The 21,052-nt window shown below is 49.8% G+C and overlaps 3 protein-coding genes across 5 annotated transcripts; 1 reads left to right on the top strand and 2 right to left on the bottom strand.

Moving 5' to 3' along the window:
• The first annotated feature begins 3,215 nt into the window (after window positions 1-3,215).
• FOXO4 (forkhead box O4) lies at window positions 3,216-10,865 on the top strand. Of its 2 annotated transcripts, none has more exons than XM_012475053.3 (3): window positions 3,216-4,346; window positions 8,033-9,089; window positions 9,426-10,865. In XM_012475053.3, exons 1-3 carry the CDS (start codon window positions 3,894-3,896, stop codon window positions 9,431-9,433), a joined length of 1,518 nt encoding a protein of 505 aa, XP_012330476.1. In that variant the 5' UTR covers window positions 3,216-3,893; the 3' UTR covers window positions 9,434-10,865. The 2 variants fall into 2 exon arrangements, with proteins under 2 accessions (XP_012330476.1, XP_064224978.1); XM_064368908.1 differs by lacking the exon at window positions 9,426-10,865 and having other exon boundaries at window positions 3,449-4,346; window positions 8,033-8,734; window positions 8,883-9,083.
• Window positions 9,901-13,793, bottom strand: CUNHXorf65 (chromosome unknown CXorf65 homolog). Its single transcript, XM_064368970.1, is given in 8 exon segments — window positions 9,901-9,909; window positions 11,282-11,434; window positions 11,620-11,735; window positions 12,402-12,470; window positions 13,238-13,327; window positions 13,330-13,374; window positions 13,577-13,663; window positions 13,769-13,793. Coding segments are annotated over 8 exon segments (594 nt in total).
• Window positions 13,794-14,634: 841 nt separating this feature from the next.
• Window positions 14,635-19,179, bottom strand: IL2RG (interleukin 2 receptor subunit gamma). 2 transcript variants are annotated; one of them, XM_012475036.2, is made up of 8 exons: window positions 18,991-19,179; window positions 18,436-18,589; window positions 18,042-18,226; window positions 17,393-17,532; window positions 16,500-16,662; window positions 15,854-15,950; window positions 15,532-15,601; window positions 14,635-15,151 (listed from the first exon to the last, which is right to left on the bottom strand). In XM_012475036.2, exons 1-8 carry the CDS (start codon window positions 19,103-19,105, stop codon window positions 14,966-14,968), a joined length of 1,110 nt encoding a protein of 369 aa, XP_012330459.1. In that variant the 5' UTR covers window positions 19,106-19,179; the 3' UTR covers window positions 14,635-14,965. The 2 variants fall into 2 exon arrangements, with proteins under 2 accessions (XP_012330459.1, XP_064224988.1); XM_064368918.1 differs by lacking the exon at window positions 18,991-19,179 and having other exon boundaries at window positions 14,641-15,151; window positions 18,436-18,951.
• Window positions 19,180-21,052: the final 1,873 nt, after the last annotated feature.

The raw sequence follows: 21,052 nt of genomic DNA, 5'->3' as shown, positions 1-21,052 counted from the left end.
CCTTGTGACCTAGTACCCACCAGGCTCTCTCCTCCACCAAATTCACCACTCATGCAGCATTTATCGGGCACCCTTAGCTGAGGTGAAGGAAAAAGGGGCATGTGCAGGAAATGTTTGCAGGCATTGTGAGCAACTATGTCTCATCTCCCTAGTCTGGACCTCAGATAGGAATATATGGCCTCCTATACACCTAGGTGACAGGTAGAGGGCAAATGCATGTTGGAGCAGAAGAAGGCAGGAATATAGAGAACCAATGTGGCTATTTTACCATGATCAGGCTAATATCACTTTGAAGGCCCAGTGTGCTGCCACTGCTGAAAAATCCTGGGTTGCATGGATACCCTTCTGCACAGGAGGAAGGCCTCATCATCACAGAATATAATAGCAACATTGCAAATGGCAGACAAGGCAAATTACAGTCCCTGCCCCTCAGAGGTTGCTGTCTAACAATTGGAACATGGACAGGCAAAAAATACATAGGACACGTTTATTTAAAAGTTGTTAAATGTCCAAGTCTATTTGTGATATTTCATTTAATAAGTGATATTTGCCGAGTGCGGTGGCTCACACCTGTAATCCCAACTCTTTGAGAGGCCAAGGCAGGTGGACCACTGGAGGTCAGCAGTTCAAGACCAGCCTGACCAACATGGTGAAAACCCATCTCTACTAAAAATGCAAATATTAGCTGGGCATGGTGGCAGGCGCTGTAATCCCAGTGACTTGGGAGGCTGAGGCAGCTGTCTCAAAAAAAAAAAAAAAATAGGAGCTCACAGTTTATTGGGAGAGACAGGAAAGTAAACAAATAATTACAATACAATACAGTTTGTGCTATATAACATAAGACTGCACAAAGTGGTTAGGAATGCAGGAAAAGAGGAGAACTAATCACACCTAAGGGAGACAGGAAAGGCTGAAGAGGAGTTTTCCAAAACAAGAGACGTGGAGAGGGATGACAAGAGGGATTATATCCCAGGATGCAGCAAGAAAGGTATAAAAGGGCATGGTATTCCCAGGAAATAGTGTGAAACTCTGGTTGTAACTTAGTGTGCAGGAAAAGCATGAAGGAGCCTCAATCTGAGGAGCCTGGCATGCCTTGCTTGGGAATTTGAACTTTATCACACAGGCAATGGGGGAAATCAGAGGAACATTTAACCAGGGAAATTATATGATCAAAAAAACAAAAATTATAGCCAGATGTGGTGGCTCATGCCTGTAATCCCAGCACTTTGGGAGGCCAAGGCAGGCAGATCACTTGAGGTCAGGAGTTCCAGATCAGCCTGAGCAACATGACAAAACCCTGTCTCTACAGAAAATACAAAAATTAGCCAGGCATGGAGGCACGTGCCTGTAGTCTCAGCTACTCTGAAGGCTGAGGTAGAAGGATTGCTTGAGTGCAGCAGGTCAAGGCTGCAGTGAGCCAAGATCACGCCACTGCATTCCAGCCTGAGTGACAGAGCAAGACCTTGTCTCAAAAAAGAAAGACCCTGTCTCCTTTATGTGCGATTAGTTCAAGGAAAGAAGGAAACAAAGAAAGAGAAGAAAGAAAGAAAAAGAAAGAAAGAAAGAAAGAAAGAAAGAAAGAAAGAAAAGAGAAAGAAAAAAATTATATGATCACATATAAGTAATATAATCCCAGTTCTGCCTCCTTGGGCAAGTCAGTCTCTGAGCATTGTTAGTGTCTTCATCTATAAAATGGGGATAATAGTGGTACCTACCTCATGGGGTTGAACTGAGGAGTAAATGATTGAGGAGTAAATGAACTAATGTTCGTAAAGCAATGTGCACAGAGACTGGCACATAGTAAGGGCTCCATAAATTTTAGCCATAGTTTCCAGACATGTTTCTTTTTTCTTATTTGTTTAATTATTTATTTATTTATTAGAGATGGGGTTTCACTATGTTGGCCAGGCTGGTCTTGAACTCTTGACCTCAGGTGATCCGCCCACCTCAGCCTCCCAAAGTGTTGAGATTACAGGCGTGAGCCACCTCACCTGGCCAGACACGTTTCTTAGAACGGTAACCTTGTCGGCAGCTCTGAACATGAACTGTAGTGAAGAAAAGACCAATGGAAGGAGATCCAATTGAGATGATACTGCAACTTTTTTTTTTTTGAGACAGGGTGTTATTCTGTCACCCAGGCTGGAGCTCAGTGGCACGATCTTGGCTCACTGCAACCTCCACCTCTTGGGTTCAAGAGACTCTCCTACCTCAGCCTCCCAAGTATCTGGGACTACAGGTGGGTGCCCCACACCAGGCTAATTTTTCTATTTTTAGCAGAGATGGGTTTCACCATGTAAGCCAGGCTGGTCTTGAACTCCTGACCTCAAGTGATCTGCCTGCCTCGACCTCCCAAAGTGGTGGGATTACAGGAGTGAGCCACTGCACCCGGTTGATCCTACAATTTAAATACAGTTATAAATAAGGTCTTGAATTGGGATTTGGATGTAGAAAGTTATGGAGATGAAGAGGTAATGGGTAAGTCTAGCTTGGGAGACTGGGTAGACCAAGACTATCAAAAGCCAAATTCAGAGATAAGGGTCGCCAGAGGATAGGGGTGTGGGTGCAGGAACAGATAATGACTTCAGTTTGGGACCTGTTGAATGAGAAGTGAAGCCGTTGGAGATGTGAACCTGGAGAATATCAGTGTTGAAGGGAAGGCCAGAAGAGCCAGTGGAGGAAACTGATTGGTAAGTGAGACCTCACTGTCAGTGGGAACTGCATATGGCGGATGAAGGCGGGTAGAGGGAGGAGGAAGGGGGTGAGGGGGACCACCACCGTGGGCTAACCATTCGTTTATGTTACACAGCCCCCTACCCAACTCTCCAATGTGCATACATCCTATTTTCTAGTCAGTTCCTTGCTTCTTGCTTCTCGGTCTCCTGCTTCTTGAAGAAAAGATTTTTTCCCTTTTGCCCTCTCCTAAATGAAGGAGGGAAAGGGCTAGCATCTCTCAATCTGGTCACCTAGGCGACCCCGACTCACAAGGAAGCCGATGGAAAGAGGGGAAAGGGCGAAAAACGATTCTTAAGAAAAGAAAGAGTCCGTGACGACTTCTAATAATTAAAGTTCCACCTCCTTATATCCTGCCACGCCGCTCTCCTACCGCCGTATCGGGCTCCTGGCCGCGAAGCAGGACGGGAGATGTAGTCCTCAAGCGTGACCAGGGTGGCACGACTGGAGAACTCGGTTTCCCGACTGGCTTCCGAGGCGCGTGCGCAGATGGCTGCCCCGGCGAGTGGTAAACAGAGACGTCAGGCGGGGGCTGCTGCTTGGAGCAAAACAAAAGGGAAACCCGGGGGGCGGGGGGTGGGGGGGGTTGATAGGGGAATCGGTGCGGGAATAAGGGAGGCCGCAGCAGCGGGGACCTGGACCCTATTAAGAGTGGCGAGAAGGGAAGAGGCGGGGGAAGGGGGAGTCAGGGGAGGGGCAAGTGACGCGGGGGAGCGGGGCGTGGGGGAGGGCAGCGATCCGGGAGGAGGCAATTTGGGAGGAGTGTCCGGGGGGCAGCAACTTAAAAGGGGGAGGGAACTGCGGCTAAGGAGACGTTCGGTGATGGGAGCGCAATGTATGAGGGGATACCGTGCCTCAGGTTTAAAAGAGCAGGAAGCTGAGTGAGAGGTTGCAGAAAAAGTGTCTTCGCTCGGCAGAGGTTACAGGTGGCATCTCAGAAAGAGCTCTGAGGCTGCAGGCTGTAGTCGGAAAGGGTATTGGAGAACTGTGTGAGGGGACAGCTTAGGGGCTACCGTCCTGGGACTAGGGCGAAGTTCGAGACTTTCTGAGGACTGGCAGGAATGTGCCTCCTGGCCCTCGGTGCTTCCCCCCTGAGGGGAGGCATCGTGAGGGACTGTGGCAGGCTTCACTGAACTCTGAGCCGGGGAGGTCCAACTCCACGTATGGATCCGGGGAATGAGAATTCAGCCACAGAGGCTGCCGCGATCATAGACCTCGATCCCGACTTCGAACCCCAGAGCCGTCCCCGCTCCTGCACCTGGCCCCTTCCCCGACCAGAGCTCTCTACCCAGCCGTCCGAGCCGCCCGAGGTGGAGCCAGGTCTAGGGGAAAAGGTACACACGGAGGGGCACTCAGAGCCGATCCTGTTGCCCTCCCGGCTCCCAGAGCCGGCCGGGGGCCCCCAGCCCGGAATCCTGGGGGCTGTAACAGGTCCTCGGAAGGGAGGCTCCCGCCGGAATGCCTGGGGAAATCAATCATATGCAGAACTCATCAGCCAGGCCATTGAAAGCGCCCCAGAGAAGCGACTGACACTCGCCCAGATCTACGAGTGGATGGTCCGTACAGTGCCCTACTTCAAGGACAAGGGTGACAGCAACAGCTCAGCAGGATGGAAGGTAATTATGACCCTCTTACCTCCTTCCCAACACCATCTACCCCCTGGACCCCCAGCCTCCCTTACTTAAACTCTGGGGCCCCTTTTACCGCCTCTCACCCCCACCCCTTTGGGAAGCCCAGAGATCCACCCTGAATCTCCAGTTAGACAAACATTTACTTAGTACATAGTATATGCCACACTTGGTGCTTGATGCTGGAGGATCACAGATGAATAAGACACTGTCCCTGCCCTGGAGAAAATCGAATTCTCTGCTCACTGCTGAACACTCGCAGCACTTTGGCTTGGGCTGCCCCAAACACTTATTCCCACAGAGAAGTCTTTATCCTATGTACAGCAGGAACTGTGTGGATTCCCCGCACGAACCTAGCCTTGCCTCCTCCCCCACTTCCCACCCCAACACCTTTTCTCCCATTCCTGTGGGATTACTTGGATTCCCTGCTTGCCTCCCAATACCTCAGTGTAGCGGTACTGTTCTACCACTGCTCTACTCAGGAGGAGGGAGTGCAGTGGCAAAGGTAAAAACAATAATATTCATGGGGAAAGATAGCTGATCTTACGCACTAAGAAGAAAAAGGTCTGTGAGCTGCTACCTGTCTCAGTTTACCTTGTGCTGCCAAGAAACTCTCCCTTGTAAGGGGCTATCCAAGTTTTGGGGGGAAGTGTTCCTTTACTGTTAGGGAATATTAGTCATGAAGAAGGAGGTAGGGCTCTGACTTTAGAGCACAAGATTGGGAGTTCCCTTGGCCTTCTGTGAAGAAACTGTGAGAAAAGATCTCAGAAGATACTGTGAAAAACTTGTCCTGAGAAATATGGGGCTCTAATCACAAAATTGGGGAGCCTCAAGCCCTACTGCTGGCTTGTACCTCTGTAGGTGGTGAGGTCAGCATACAACCAAGTACAGAGGGTTGGATGAGCAGAGGAACATCCCCTAGTTGTAGGAGATTGAGCGATCAATCTGCACTATCGCTAGGGGGTGGGCAGAACAGAAGATGGGACAGCTGACTGAGACCCTTAGCACTATTTCTGGGTAGACTGCCATGCCACAGTCCCAGCTCATAAAGAGCTCCCCTCCTTGGACCCAGCCTACACAGCTGTTTTTCTTTTCCCTTAGATTCATTTTCCAGGGTAGAGAAAATAACAAGTTGTTACTTATATTGTGGGGGTATTATCTACACTTATTTGGGGCTTTAGACTTTGCAAAGTAGTTTTTAAATTTTTATTTTATTAATCTTCACAACAATTCTGAGATTCCACATTTCACACATTAGGAAACTAGGTACTGAGAGGTTAGGAAACTCACCTAATAACAGCAGGGTGAGGACTTGAACTCAGGTCTAACTATAAATCATATTCTCTAAGAAGAGCATGCTTGCTCTCATTGGAATGATGGCAAAATCAAATCAGGCTGAGCCTGGGATTTTGAGGCCCCCCACCCCTCTCTGACAGGAAGTCTCCTGCCTGAACTGGCCTCCCTGATGATATGCCAAGGTTATTCCCACCCCACCAGGGGGCGGCACTCACTTAGAACAAGAAAGTTTAGGTTAGGTGACTTGGGAAGAAATTAGCAGTCACCCCCCGACCCCCACCCCACACTGCCCTCCAACATGCCCTCCAACATGTAAGAGTTGCGGGCTTTTAGGAAACTAACCTCTCCAATTAAGAGGCTGTGTACCACTGGCTAGTTCCAAGGCCTAAAGGAGAGGAGACAAATGGGCCTTGTAGCTATTAAGTAGTAGGGAAAGGAATGGGCCTTCTCAAGTAGATCCAGAATTAGAGGATGAAAAGGGAAATCATAGTGCCAGGTCATGGTCATTGTGGTCCTTAGTTACTACAAGGTGAGGCTGGTTGGACAAGTGCCACTCCTTCAAGGAGCTAGGAACATCAGCACTGTTGAAATGCCATTACATCAGGGTCCAGGAACACAAGGAGTTCTTTGGCTAAAGAGCCCTGGAACAAGAATCATCATTCCCCAGGCAAAGGGTGTCCTTATCTTAAAAGCACCAGAGAAACGAGTAGTTTCTGACTGACCCATGGCCTCAGCCTCCTAGTTGCTCCAAGCACTTCTGGGCTCCTTCAGAGTTTCTAAACTAAAGAACTCCATGTGGGAGGTCAAATGCCCCCAAGGTTGAAGAGTTTATGCACAAATTCCTAAGAAATGGGAGAAAGGCACTGGGAAGGAGGTAGGGAAAAGGAGGCAGGTTTTGGAAAGGGGGGGTGGCCAGGGGAGGGCCAAACCCCTAGTGTAACTAGCCTGCCCCTCGGCAATCAGTAAATATAAGCTGCACTGGGTGCTGAAGAAGCTACCAATCTCAGCTCCCCGGGCCACTGGAAAGCAACGGTTCCCTAATAGACTGTCACCAGTTAGGGAGGAAGGGAAGCAGCTTCCAATACCCAAGGCACTGAAGAACTGGCAGAGCCTCAAAGGGAGCCTCACCACGGTCAACCCAGGGGCCACCCACCAATCAGGTACAAATATTGATTATGTACTGTGAGCTTGAGTAGGTATTGAGTATGTGCTGTGAGCTTGATGCTCTGGGAGGGCTCTGTTGGGGGATGTGGGACTGGCGGACATTACACTTGGCACTTAATGCGTGATGAGAAGAATTACATGAAACCATAAACTACACAATATAAATTGGGTAAAATTGTGTGGCGCAGATTTAAAAAATACTATACTAGAAATTTGGCTGCGAAAGTCAGGCAGCCGCTTTACAAAAAAGGTCGAACTGAAGCTTGATCTTGACGGAACTAGTAGAACTTAGAGAAGGGAGATCCTCCTCGGAAAAGAGGGGAAGGGAAGAAGGCACCTCACGTTTTTGAGGCGCAGCAAGAAGCCCGAACCTGAATTGAATGTAGTTGAGGGTGTGTGTTGTGGATTAGAAGAAATAAGGCTGGGATTCAGGGAGCGGGGAAAAAGGAATCTTTAAATTCTGCAGATAGCTGGGTGGCCCAAATGCTCTGTGGGGAATGGAGCACCTGCTGTGCTGAGATTCCAGCCCTTCAGCCTATTCTGAGAACCGGCTCTGGGCAGTGCGGGTCCATCCTGGGCTGGTGCTGTACCACTATCCCGTAAACTCCACCCAAACCTGCACTCAAGGAAAGAGGTGGAATGCTATTTCCCACTTGAACCTAGTTCTTGCCGGGTGAGGAGTACATCTCCCCGATGCCCACCAGCCCCAGGTACCCCTGCAAAACACACACCGAGCCCTGGGAGGAGCACAGTGCCAGGAACTTTTCCAGGGTAGGCACCCCTGTGCCCTCTGCAGTGGGTTATTGCACATTATCTCCAACCGCCTGTACAGAGAAGTCTGGAGCAGAGGCTGCGCAGCTTGTCTCGGAGCGGGAAATGTGTGTGGTCTCCCGTCACACCCCACCCCCATCCCTACTTCTACCAGTTTTCCCTCCTGGATTCAACTTTCTTTGAGTCTCCAGGAATGCCCCTGCTGTGTCCCAGCATCTTTTTACCTTTTATCTTTTTCTCTTTTTTTGGAAATCATTTAAAGTTTTTCTTAAACTTTAATGACCTGGGAAATGAATCCCCGAAATGAACCCCGCTGCTGTGGTGGCACCAAATCCTAACCCCTAGATCAACGGGGACCAGCATCCTCTTAGACTAGACTGCTGGCCGCTGACCTCCCCTACACACACCTCATGCCCCTTTCCTGCCATCTCTGTCCCCTCTAGAACTCGATCCGCCACAACCTGTCCCTGCACAGCAAGTTCATCAAGGTTCACAACGAGGCCACTGGCAAAAGCTCTTGGTGGATGCTGAACCCCGAGGGAGGCAAGAGCGGCAAAGCCCCCCGCCGCCGGGCCGCTTCCATGGATAGCAGCAGCAAGCTGCTCCGGGGCCGCAGTAAAGCCTCCAAGAAGAAAGCACCCGTGCTGCCAGCTCCACCTGAAGGTGCCACTCCAGCGAGCCCTGCTGGCCACTTTGCCAAGTGGTCAGGCAGCCCTTGCTCTCGAAACCGTGAGGAAGCCGATATGTGGACCGCCTTCCGTCCACGAAGCAGTTCAAATGCCAGCACTGTCAGCACCCGGCTGTCCCCCTTGAGGCCAGAGTCTGAGGTGCTGGCGGAGGAAATACCAGCTTCAGTCAGCAGCTATGCAGGGAGTGTCCCTCCCACCCTCAATGAAGGTCTAGAGCTGTTAGATGGGCTCAATCTCACCTCTTCCCATTCCCTGCTCTCTCGGAGTGGTCTCTCTGGCTTCTCTTTGCAGCATCCTGGGGTTACTGGGCCCTTACACGCCTACAGCAGCTCCCTCTTCAGCCCAGCAGAGGGGTCCCTGTCAGCAGGAGAAGGGTGCTTCTCCAGCTCCCAGGCTCTGGAGGCCCTGCTCACCTCTGATACACCACCACCCCCTGCTGATGTCCTCATGACCCAGGTAGATCCCATTCTGTCTCAGGCTCCAACACTTCTGTTGCTGGGGGGGCTTCCTTCCTCCAGTAAGATGGCCACGGGTGTTGGCCTGTGTCCCAAGCCCCTAGAGGCTCCAGGCCCCAGCAGTCTGGTTCCCAACCTTTCTATGATAGCACCGCCTCCAGTCATGGCAAGTGCCCCTATCCCCAAGGCTCTGGGGACTCCTGTGCTCACACCCCCTACTGAAGCTGCAAGCCCAGACAGAATGCCTCAGGATCTAGATCTTGACATGTATATGGAGAACCTGGAGTGTGACATGGATAACATCATCAGTGACCTCATGGATGGGGGCGAGGGACTGGACTTCAACTTTGAGCCAGGTACAGTACCCCCTAATCACCACAGCACTTCATAGCCTATGTCCACTCCTAGGTGCCCAGCTAGTCCCCTCATCTGGGTGAAGGGGAGATTTAGGACAAGTGGTAGCCAGAGCTCCTAGGGAACTGGAGGAAGGATGCCATATTAGAGTAGCATAGTTTCTGGATGGGACCTCCAGGCCCCTCAGCTGTGCCCATCCCTGCAAGGTAGCACAGAAAAGGTATGTGTGTGGAAGCAGGGGAGGTGCCACCATCTTCTTTGGTAGGAATCTGGATGGTAGAAAGTTGGCAGGCCCCAGATAAGCCTCTTACCTTGTTCTCTGTTTCTTTTTCCCACAGATCCCTGAGTCATGGCTGGAAGCTTTGTCCCCTGCTTCAGAGGTGGAGCCAGGCGTGTCCATATCCATTCTATACCCTTGAACCCTCCCCAGGAATTTGGGACCCTGCTTTAGAGCTAGGGTGGGGTCTGGTCACACACAGGTGCTGAGGAAATTATAAAGATAAAACTGCCCCATCGGGGATGATGTGGGGAGGGAGATGGGAGGGGAAAGGGGAGAGGGTTTTTCTCACTGTGCCAATTAGGGGGTAAGGCCCCCTCTCAGGAGCTATCCTCAGCTTTCCCCATCCCTACCCCCTAGGCTTTCTAGTGGATGATCAATGCTATTGGAAATGTGAAGTCACCATTGGCCTTACCCCTGCCTTTGGGAGCAGGATTTTTTGTAGAGAGTCTTATCTGAGCTGAGCCAGGCTAGCTGGAGCCTGCGATTTCTATGCAGTGGCCCCTTAGGCCAGTGGTGTGGGGTAGGTGGGGGGCTTAGGGGATCTGGAAGGGCCAAGATCTGAGCACTGGAGTGGATCGCCAGGCCAAATCACCCTTAGAAGGCTGCAGATAACAGAAAGGCTTTTTATAAACTTTTAAAGAAATATGAAAACAAATATAGAGATTTTTGTTTAACCGTGGCAGGGTGCTAGGCGGTGGGCAGAATGTTCTTTTTCTTTCTGAAGGCTTTGTGATAGTGACATGATACACTACAGATAGTAAATACTGGGAGAGCACAGGGAAGTGGGGGAGAGGTGGGGAGTAATCATGAACACAGGGAAGAGCTCCCGGTTGGACCAGGTGTAGCGAAAGGTCTATGCAGAAATAGGTTGGAGTTTCCCTAAGAAAAAAGCTAAGCCAGCTCCCCTCATTCCTTCAACTTGTGCCTGGGAGTGTGTGGTGTTGGGGTGCAGCTACCCTCTTCTATGATCCAGCATGGGTTAGTGCTACGGTGGGAGAGTACATTGAAGGCCTGGAATTAGCTTGGGGCCAGGGAAGGGAGTGGGAGGAGAGAGAAGAGAAGAAGGGAAGGATTTAGGATGGTAAAGTTAGGTACAGAGACCTCCCTGTTCTGGGCCCCTGACAGCTGTCCCTGCCCTTCTTCCCCTTCCCTGACGGCAGGGGTTTTGTGGAAGTGTGTGGCGGCAGGCAGCGGGAGGGGAGAAACAGGGAAGGGGGAGCGGGGGACCTTGGCTGAGGGTCTGGGAAATGAGCAGGGATAGGGGGCAATGTGGATCAGGTTTACTAGCACCTGCCAGTGAGGCCATCTGGGGCTCCTTCTCCACCCCAGCCCCCAAAGCAGTACCCTTTGCATCATCCCTTCCCCCACCCCTGCTGTGGGTTCCCATCATTTCCTGTGTCAGTGCCTGGCCTACCCAGATTGTATCATGTGCTAGATTGGAGTGGGGAAGTGTGTCAAATCAATAAATGAATAAATTCAATAAATGCCTATAACCAGCTCTGGTTTCTGCTGTCTTGCTGCTCCCCTTGGATAAGGGAGAGGGAGGGGGAAAGGCAAAGGGCTGGAGGAAGAAACTGCCCAGAGGCAGAGACGTGGAGGGTGGGGGAATTTCAGCCCTGGGAAGTGGTGGAGTGTGGAGGGGAGGGACACCTAACCCCCGCAGGAGTAGGCGGACTGTGAGATAGGCCTCCCTAGGGGAGGTAGTCTGGTTTGAGAAGACCCCACCCCCTACTCCTTCCCTCAAAGGCTTATTGTACTAGACTTCACAGCCTTCCTCACCCCCACCCATGTGCTTGCCCCAGCCCTCTCCTGCCGTTCCCATCCACCCTCAGAGCCTCCTCAGTGCCTGGGGCTTACGTACTCAAGCCTTAGTGCAGATATTGGGAGAAGTCTTTCTAGAAAAAGAAATCTCACACTAAATTCCAGTAATTTTACACCTTGTATTATTTCTTTTTGCTTGGTGGGTTTAGTGAGTGGGTGATGTTTATCCTTCCTGAAATCTTCTTTGCTCTTAGAGGTCGGAGACTTGCGAGTGGACTTCTTTTTGTCTCGTCCTGATAGCTTGGACTAGAAAAAGAAAGTAAGTAAACAAAGAGGCCCCTGCAGGGAAGGTTTCTACAACCCAGGGCCAAAGGAAGGAAAAAAGAAAGTGGAGACAGGAAATTCATCTCAGAGGGCTGGGATGGAGGAACATTCGGTTGGCTGGTGGTGAGAGTGGGGTGCTGGGGCAGACCACATTTGGTGAGTCTTACCCGGACAATTGCAGAGGGTTCAATTTTAACGACCTTCTCGGCTTCTAGTATTCTAAGCATTTTAAGCCTCTCAAGTCCGCTCCTCTCCAGGGCGTCACATGGCATGCGCAGTGCAACTAAAAACAAGGAAAAGGCACCTGCACCTCTGAGAACTAGAGACCTTACCCCTTCTGATGCTCCCATCCATTGTTCATATCATCAGCTGGAGCCCCACCTGGCCTAAGATGGAAATGATGGGATGGTGATAGGGAGATATACAAAGAAGATGGCCAAGAAATGGAGAAAGCAGAGCTGGGCGCGGTGGCTCACGCCTGTAATCCCAGCACTTTGGGAGGCCAAAGTGGGTGAATCACCTGAGGTCAGGAGTTCCAGATCAGCCTGACCAGCATGGAGAAGCCCCATCTCTACTAAAAATACAAAATTATCTGGGCGTGATGGCGGGCGCCTGTAGTCCCAGCTACTCCAGAGGCTGAGGCAGGAGAATCACTTGAACCTGGGAGGTGGAGGTTGCAGTGCACTCCAGCCTGGGCAACAAGAGCAAAACTCTGTCTCGAGAAAAAAAAAAAAAAGAAGAAGAAATGGGAGAAGCAGGGAGTAATGCACGCACATTACACCTGGTGTGAGCTAAACATCCCTCCTAAAGTGGACCTGGACCCTGCCCCCTTTTTCCTAGGCTCCTATCATCTGACCTACCATATCACACTAGTCCCACCCTATATTCTCCATCACACAGCTATATACTGTACCCTTCATATTCTTCCCTCCCCCATCTCACTTCTTACCAAGCAGCAGAGGCTCTGGATTCTTGAGGAGAGGCACAAAAGCTTTGTAAGCAGTCTCCATCCTGGTTCCTGTGAATATAGCCATGTGTGAATATAGCCATGTGCTATCTCCAGCCCTTGTCATCCAGTCTCCACCCTTCTGAAGCCCAAGATTCCAGGACCCAACACTAGAGACTACCTGCTGGGTGTGGTGGCTTACACCAGTAATCCCAGCATTTTGGGAGGCCAAGGTGGGCAGATTACTTGAGGTCAGGAGTTTGAGACCAGCCTGGCCAACATGGTAAAACCCCATCTCTACCAAAAATACAAAAAAAAGAAAAAATTATCCGAGCATGGTGGCGGGTGCCTATAATCCCAACTAGCACGTGATTGGAATTTTTCACCCTACCCTCAGCCCTAGGTTGCAAAAGCTCTATGGAAGCAAACATGTTATAGAGGTCTGGAACTCCTTTTTTTTTTTCTTTTTTTTTGAGACGGAGTTTCGCTCTTGTTACCCAGGCTGGAGTGCAATGGCGCAATCTCGGCTCACCGCAACCTCCGCCTCCTGGGTTCAGGCAATTCTCCTGCCTCAGCCTCCTGAGTAGCTGGGATTACAGGCACGCGCCACCATGCCCAGCTAATTTTTTGTATTTTTAGTAGAGACGGAGTTTCACCATGTTGACCAGGATGGTCTCGATCTCTTGACCTCGTGATCCACCCGCCTCAGCCTCCCAAAGTGCTGAAATTACAGGCGTGAGCCACTGCGCCCAGCCTTGGATGCCCTGTTTTAAAGATAAGGTTTATAATCTATCTCGAAGGCCTTGTTCTATTTCTGGGGACCACTCCCAAGACTCTACCTGGTGGCCCACGCTCCACCTTACAAACATAGTAGGTGCTTCAAGCTGTAAGGTGTTTGCTGGCAGAGTCTGTATGGTTGGGCTTCATCTGAAAAGCATCTTCGTCATCCCTGCTTCATCACACAAATCGATGGCGCCTGGAGGGAGACCACAGGGTAATTGCGGCAGCTAAGGAAAGAGAGTGGGAGTAAAAGAGGCCAGTGATCCCATACAGAATGGGTTGGAGGAAGCTGTAAGGATATGAGGAACTCCCTTCTTGCCAGGAGGAGGGCTTGGGGATTAGAGACAACCCAGCTACTTCTGACCTTTGGCCATTAGTCCCCTCCCCAGTCTCCTCACTTGTTTTAGGCAACTGTAGTTTTTTGCGGATGTAGTACAGCATCACGGTGACAGAGCAGTTGGTATTGACCAGAAACTGCTGATTATCTGAGAAGAGATGGAATGGGACACGTGGGCCCATTTCTGTGATCTCCATTGCCCTCAGATCCCTCCACCCCCATCCACAGACTCTAGTTCTGTGCTGCCCCTCACCTCCATGTTTGATGTAGATGAACATGCCCTCAAGGTCACCTCACTGATGAGTCATGCAGAAGGATGGAATTCTAGAGGCCTTGCGTGGGGCAAATAGGCCTATAAGATTGGTGGACTGGAGAGGCAGATGGATTTCATAGGCTGAGGATGCCCAGGCTGGGCAGCCAGGAGAGAGCTGTTGGTAGTTGTGGATAACCAGCATCCCCAGGGGTGGGGCCTGAGGCTGCAGTTGAGGGATTATGAGATCAGAAGTGGCAGAGGTGCAAAAAGTGGAGTAAGGATAAGGAGAGAAAAACTTGGGTGGGGTATGTAAAATATTAGTTGGAAAGTGGGCGCAACATGGTAAGTATGGTAAATCTCTTTTTTTTTTTTTTTTTTTTTTTTCCAGACAAGAGTGTCCCTCTGTCGCCCAGGCTGGAGTGCAGTGGCTCAATCTTGGCTCACTGCAACCTCTGCCTCCTGGTTTCAAGCGATTCTCCTGCCTCAGCCTCCCGTGTAGTTGGGATTATAGGCACACACCACCACTCCCAGCTAATTTTTGTATTTTTGGTAGAAACAGGGTTTCACCATGTTGGCCAGACTGGTCTCGATCTCCTGACCTCATTATCCACCTGCCTCAGCCTCCCAAAGTGCTGGGATTATAGGCATGAGCCACCTCACCCAGCGCATTGTAAGTCTAACTCTAAACTAAAGCCTGGAATGAGTGCAGAATACCTGGAAAAAAGTCAGTTTCCAGAACAGTACTCTTTTTCTAGCGAATTGGTAACACTCCTGCTCCCATAGCATGAATGTACTACTCCTATTTCTTCCCCTCCCACCCTCATTGCATCCCATGTTTCCCCTGCTCCCCACCCCCATGACAGACATTTTTGATGATTATCAACAGAAACTTTATTTCTCATTGGTTCAAGAACAATCAGAGGGTAGATGGGAAGAGGAAGGGAGGGAAAGAGGGAGGGAGGAAGAATCCTGCAAAAAGGAAGGGTCAGACTGGGGGAGATGAAAAACATGTACAGGGCAAAAGGACAACTCTCAAGTGGGGATACCAAATGCGGGGGCGCGTACATAGGGGCACAAAATTCCAAATCAGCCACAGGGAGGCGAGATGAACACGGGACGCGGATGGGTTAAATGAACGGAAGTTAGTACCACTTAGGGCTACAGGACCCTGGGGTTCTTCTGTCAGAGGATTGGGGTTCAGGTTTCAGACTTCGGGGTGTAACTTGGTGGGGCCCAGTAGGGGCTATGCTGGTTGCATGGGGAGGCCCCAGCTCCCTCCCCAAGGGCCCCTCCTTTTGGAGGAATCTCACTGACGAGGCAGAGTCGTTCACTGTAGTCTGGCTGCAGACTCTCAGCCAGTCCCTTAGACACACCACTCCAGGCCTAAAGACAGATATGTCCAGGTCAGGGGTCAATTAGGGGCAGGAAATAAAAGACCAAGCTCTGTTCCAAAGGAGTGCTTGTGATGTCTGCAACCACTGTAATTGATTACAGAAGGGATACACAGACTCCTGGGCCCCTGGTACCAGTGCTTCCATCTGCCTCACTCAATCTACAATCTGCACTTCAGTGTGTGTCTCTCTCTGTATAGTGTGTATAGAGAGACAGTGTGTGTCTCTCCTCCATTTGGTCGGCCACATCCTGACAGTTAGTGCAGGGCCTCCTTCCCTCTTCTCTCTGCCCCCACCCCCACACTTTGTCTGTCTTGCTGGCAGGCAGTTGGCAGTTGATAGACTGCAGCATGCTTATGACAGCGTTCTCACCGAAAAGTTCCCGTGGTATTCAGTAACAAGATCTTCTAGGTTCTTCAGAGTGGGAATTCGGGGCATTGTCCTGACAGAGGAGAAAGAGGGAGCAGGAGCACATAGGTTAAAGCTCTTTTATCACCCTTCTCCCAGTTGTCCCGTATGAAATAAAGTGATCCTGTGTTCTCTGTGCCTGTGGCTTCCTTCCATCACCAAACTCTCTTGGCTAATCTCTCATTCCTTACTGTCCTGTCCTTTACTCCTAGAGATCCTGCAAAACCCTCCTCTGCTATTCTCAGCCACTGCCTCCCTCATTTTTCTGGGCTTCTCCAAATCTCACCGTTCCAGCCAGAAATACACACAGAGAAGGCTGATAATCAATCCCATGGAGCCAACAGAGATAACCACAGCTTCCAATGCAAACAGGAAAGGATTCTCTATAGAAACAAGAAAAGCAAAGTGGACCTTATATTTGTTGTGCCCCTACTACATGCCAACCTTTATGGAGCCCGAGCTTGGTGCCAGGTACTGCGCTAAAGAAATACTCTCTGTTTAATCCTCACAACAGCTCCTGTGAGGCAGGAACACTTATCTCCATCTTACATCTCAGGAAACAGAATCAAAGAGTTTAGTGATGTGCCCAAGGCCAAAGAGGTAGTATGTGGCGGAGTCTAGATCCAGCTGGTTCCAAAGCCGTCTTCAACCTTGCAGGCTCTCTAGGAATGCTTCAGGGAAATCCTATACATTCTATAGCCCCCTTGAATACCCCTCAGCCTCCTTCTCAAACCACCCCCCTACTCTAGCAACACACTAACCCAACTCTACACAGAAAAACCTTGATTTCTAGAGGTTGGGGTTGGACACTGTGGGGACATGAGGCACCACGTTTGGGGGCTTTAGTGATAGGGAAGTGGAGCAAAAGACAGTGGTGTTAGAAAGTCTGGGGTGTTGGGTTTATGGATTGGGGTCATGTGGGCCCATTTTACCCTTTGAAGTGTTGCTACCCCAGTGGATCAGGTGGCTCCATTCACTCCAATGCTGAGTACTTCCACAGAGTGGGTTAAAGCGGCTCCGAACACGAAACGTGTAGCGTTTCTGCCCATCCACACTAGGCAGGGAGAAGCTATGACTGTGACCTACTGATTGTTCCTTGAGGAAAAAGAGGATAAGGGAAAGTGGGTGTCTATAAAAGAAGAGAGAATTAAAACATATGCCTGAACACCCACCAGTGTCATCTCTGCTACTTCCCAGTTTCTCTCTTCTCTCTTGACTACTCAAGCCACATTGCTCCCTTCACTGACTTGAATCTAAAGCCTCCCCTCCAGATCCCCTTAATGGCTTCCTTTTGTTTACTTGTCTATCTGGTATCAGGAAGAGTATGGGTAGGGAATCCCTAATGAAAACTCACTGGTATCAGGTACTGTGGCTCACGCCTGTAATCCCAGCAGTTTGGGAGGCCGAGGTGGGCAGATCACCTGAGGTCAGGAGTTCGAGATCAGCCTGGCCAACATGGCAAAACACAGTCTCTACTAAAAATACAAAAATTAGCCAGGTGTGGTGGTGCGTGCTCATAGACCCAGCTACTCGGGAGGCTGAAGGAGGAGAATCACTTGAACCCGGTAGGCAGAGGTTGCATTGAGCTGAGATCACACCACTGCACTCCAGACTGGGCAACAGAGTGAGGCTCCGTCTCAAAAAAAAAAAAGAAAACTCACTGATGATAGGGAAAGGAGTTGGAGGAGGGAAGGTAAGGGGTAAGCAGAGGAGGTGTGAGGCAGAGAACAGGAGCTTGATATTAGGTCCTCCTATCTGGCTGCTTGAATCCTTCAGCCCTACTTGCTTGGCCTTAACTGCTACATTCACATCCCTAGTCACTCACAGTCCAGCTGTGGTCCCAGTCAGTCCGGTACTGCACCAAGTGCTCCAAACAGTGGTTCAAGAATCTGTTGTTCCAGTTCAGTTCTAGCTGGGATTCACTCAATTTGCGAAGTGTTAGGTTCTCTGGAGCCCAGGGGATCACTGGAGATATGTGTGCGTATATGGTCATTCCCCTGGCCTAGACAAGTCAGGATCCTGAAGGTAGTGCCCTAATACCTCCTCCCTTCCCATCCCGATCCCCTACCTCCACTTTTCTGCCCATGTACCCTTATTTTTTTCTTTTTATTTATTTATTTATTTATTTATTTTGAGATGGAGTCTCGCTCTGTAGCCCAGGCTGGATTGCAGTGTCGCGATCTCGGTTCACTGCAACCTCTGCCTCCCGGGTCCCGGTTCAAGCAATTCTCCTACCTCAGCCTCCCAAGTAGCTAATTTTTGTGTTTTTTAGTAGAGACAGGGTTTCACCATGTCAGCCAGTCTGGTCTTGAACTCCTGTCCTCGCGATCTGCCCGCCTCGGCCTCCCAAAGTGCTGGGATTACAGGCGTGAGCCACTGCACCCGGCCCCCTGTATCCTTATGATAAAAGAACACCACTCCGTAGACTCCAATGCCCCACAGTATCCCTGGTCTGTTGACCCTTTCCAAATTACCCAGATTCTGCAGTTTTAGCATCTGTGTGGCCTGTCTCCTGGGTTCCCGTGGGTCCTGGAGCTGAACAACAAATGTTTGGTAGAGGTGGATCTCCTTTTTTTGCAACTGACAGCCAGAAGTGATTTCTTCAGCAAATAGATAGTGGCTGCACTTCTGGACTTTATCATTATCCGAGTTCTTGTACCTAGAGGAGAAGGGTTGGAAGGAAGAGGAACACTGGGGCCAATCTGGGTACTGCAGATATCCAGAGCCTAGCCTCATCTCCCTTCAACCGACTTATGACTTACCCCAGGAGAAAACAGTGGGGCACCTGGGAGACTTGCTACCGTCTTTCTTGGTCTCTGATCCAACCTACCTCTTGTTCCTCCCCTCCCCACTTTTCCCTTCTCATACCAATAATGCAGAGTAAGGTTGGTAGGCTGGGGCTCAGAGCTGCTGTTCCAAGTGCAATTCATGTACTCGACATTGAACACAAAACACTGAACCTCTGGGAGGGGCAGAGTGGAAACACTGAAGGAGTCAGTGGGCATAGAGGTCAGGAAGAAATCTAGATTGGGGAGAAAATTAAGGCAGGGAGGGAAAGAGAAGAAATGATGGTCAGAAGGAGGCTGAGCATGGTGGCTCATGTCTGTAATCCTGGTGCTTTGAAAGGCCGAGGCAGGAGGATCACTAGAGGCCAGGAGTTTGAGACCAGCCTGGGCAACATAGTGAGACCCTGCCTCAAAAAAAAAAAAAAAAAAAAAAAAAAGAGAGAGAGAAAGAAAAAAAAGAAACGAAAAACAAAGAAGAAGTAGCTTGAGGCAGGGAATCCTCCCCCTTTCCCTTCCCACTCTACTTTTTAATTCTGCCCACATGATTGCAATGGCCAGTGGCAGGTTCCAGGTTTCTGTACGGCCCCTTCCCACAGCCACCCTTCTCACCAACCCTCTCCAGTCCCAGATTTCCCACCAGCTGTGGTGTCTTCATTCCCATTGGGTGTCAGAATCGTCATGTTCAGCCCCACTCCTAGCAGGGGCAGCTGCAGGAATAAGAGAGATCTGAATGGTAATAATGGCTTCAACATGGCGCTTGCTCTTCATTCCCTGGGTGTCGTCTGTCTGTGTCAGGAACCTGGGTCCCTCACCCACTACCCCTCCCCACCCACACATTTCCTCTGTCATAGCTTCCGGTGGAAAGAACCTCATAAACCAGGGCTTTAAAGAGGGTGTGGCAAATGTGTGCTGTGTAACACAGGCTAAGTTATCTGGGAGATTAGGTGCTGCTGTAAGGTGTTAAATAGAAACTAAGGCTGGGTATACAATAGTGTCACAGAGTCAAAAATCCTCAGCCTACCTAGATCCTGGGAAGGATCTGTTCACTACCACTAGCACCATTCTCAACCACCTTCTCCTCTAAATCATTATCTTCTATAATGGAGGTTCTGAATCCCCATCCCCGACAGCACCATCCTATGCTATGCTTCTTCCTTGACTCAGTCACCCCTAAGTCTCTGTCAAAGTTGTACTGTCTTGGGAGGATGGAAAATACTGTCTTGGCTCCTGTGGGCACATATACAACTGTCTTTCCTCTGATCTAATCCAAACCAGAATACCCACCCTTAGCCGCTTGAGCTGGGTCCCTGTTGAAACCGGTAAGGAGGTGTGACTTATAATAGAAAAAGATTCTAGAAATGGAGGAAAAACAATACTAGCTTCAAGCTTCCCATCTTCCCCCAACTCTGCTTCTCTTCATGCCTTCGTACCTTGGTCAATGGTATCATCACCCTCTCAGTCACCCAGACTTGAAACCTCAGAATTAGCTTCAATTTCTCCCTCTCTCTCACCCAGAGAATATAATCCACTCTGCTTCTCCTAACAGTTTCCTCCTTTCCATTACCACAGCCACTCTGCTAAATCAGTCTTTCATTAGCTCTAGTCACGACTACTAGACTCCACCAACCGGCCTCCCTTTCTAAACGCCCTCTGCTTTCTAATCCATTCTTCATCCTGTTGCCAGATTTACCTTCCCCCAAAACTCAGAGCTGATTGGAGAAACTACTTACAGAAACTATTTATTCAGGAAACACTTATTAAGTTTTTAATACGTGTCAGACACTGTGCTTATTATGTTCTGGAAATAGACCAACAAGACATCCTCATATTTCTAGATGCTCATAGAAAAGTGGGGAAGACATAAACAAGTAATACAATTAGTATAACAAGTCCTATAGCGTAAATGTAGAGATACTACAAAGTATGTGAGCACAGAAGAGGAAGTAACTAAATTTACCAAGATGGAGAGGGGAGTAACTTAGTGAAGTCTGTGCTGAAGCAGTGCTATTTACAGTGGCATCTTAAAGAACAAGCGTAATTTTACCAGACAGAAAATGGGGTAGGATATCAAGCAAAGAAAAAGAGCACTAGCCTGGGAGTCTCAGGAAAACTGGACTATAAGGCCCAGGGTGTGTTAGTTTGCCAGGGCTGCTGTTAGTTATCTCCAAACTGAGTGGCTTAAATCAACAGAAATTTATACTCTTGGCTGGGCGTGGTGGCTCATGCCTGTAATCCTAGCACTTTGGGAGGCCAAGGAGGGCACACTGCTTGAGGCCAGGAGTTCAAGACCAGCCTGGCTAACCTGGTGAAACCTCATCTCTACTAAAAATACAAAAATTGGCCAGGCAGTCATGGTACATGCCTGTAATCCCAGCTACTCGGGAGGCTGAGACATGAGAATCGCTTAAATCTGGGAGGCGGAGGTTGCAGTGAGCCAAAATTGTGCCACTGCACTCTAGCCTGGGCAACAGAGTGAGACTCCATCTCAAACAAAAAAAAAAAGGAAAAAAAAAAAAAAAGAAATTCATTCTCTCACAGTTCTGGAGCCCAGAAGTCTGAAATCAGTGTAGCCAGTGTTGGTTCCTTCTGGAGGTGCTGAGGAAGAAGTTGTTCCATGCTTCTTTTCCAGCTTCTAATGGCTGCTGATAGTCCTTGGTGCTCCTTGGCTTGTATACATATCATTCCAATCTCTGCTTCCA

This window comes from Aotus nancymaae, unplaced genomic scaffold (genome assembly GCF_030222135.1).
Source record: "Aotus nancymaae isolate 86718 unplaced genomic scaffold, 86718_ANA_hifiasm-v0.15.2.pri h1tg000081l, whole genome shotgun sequence".
Classification (NCBI taxonomy): domain Eukaryota; kingdom Metazoa; phylum Chordata; class Mammalia; order Primates; family Aotidae; genus Aotus; species Aotus nancymaae.
This window is presented reverse-complemented; position numbering and strand designations above follow the sequence as displayed.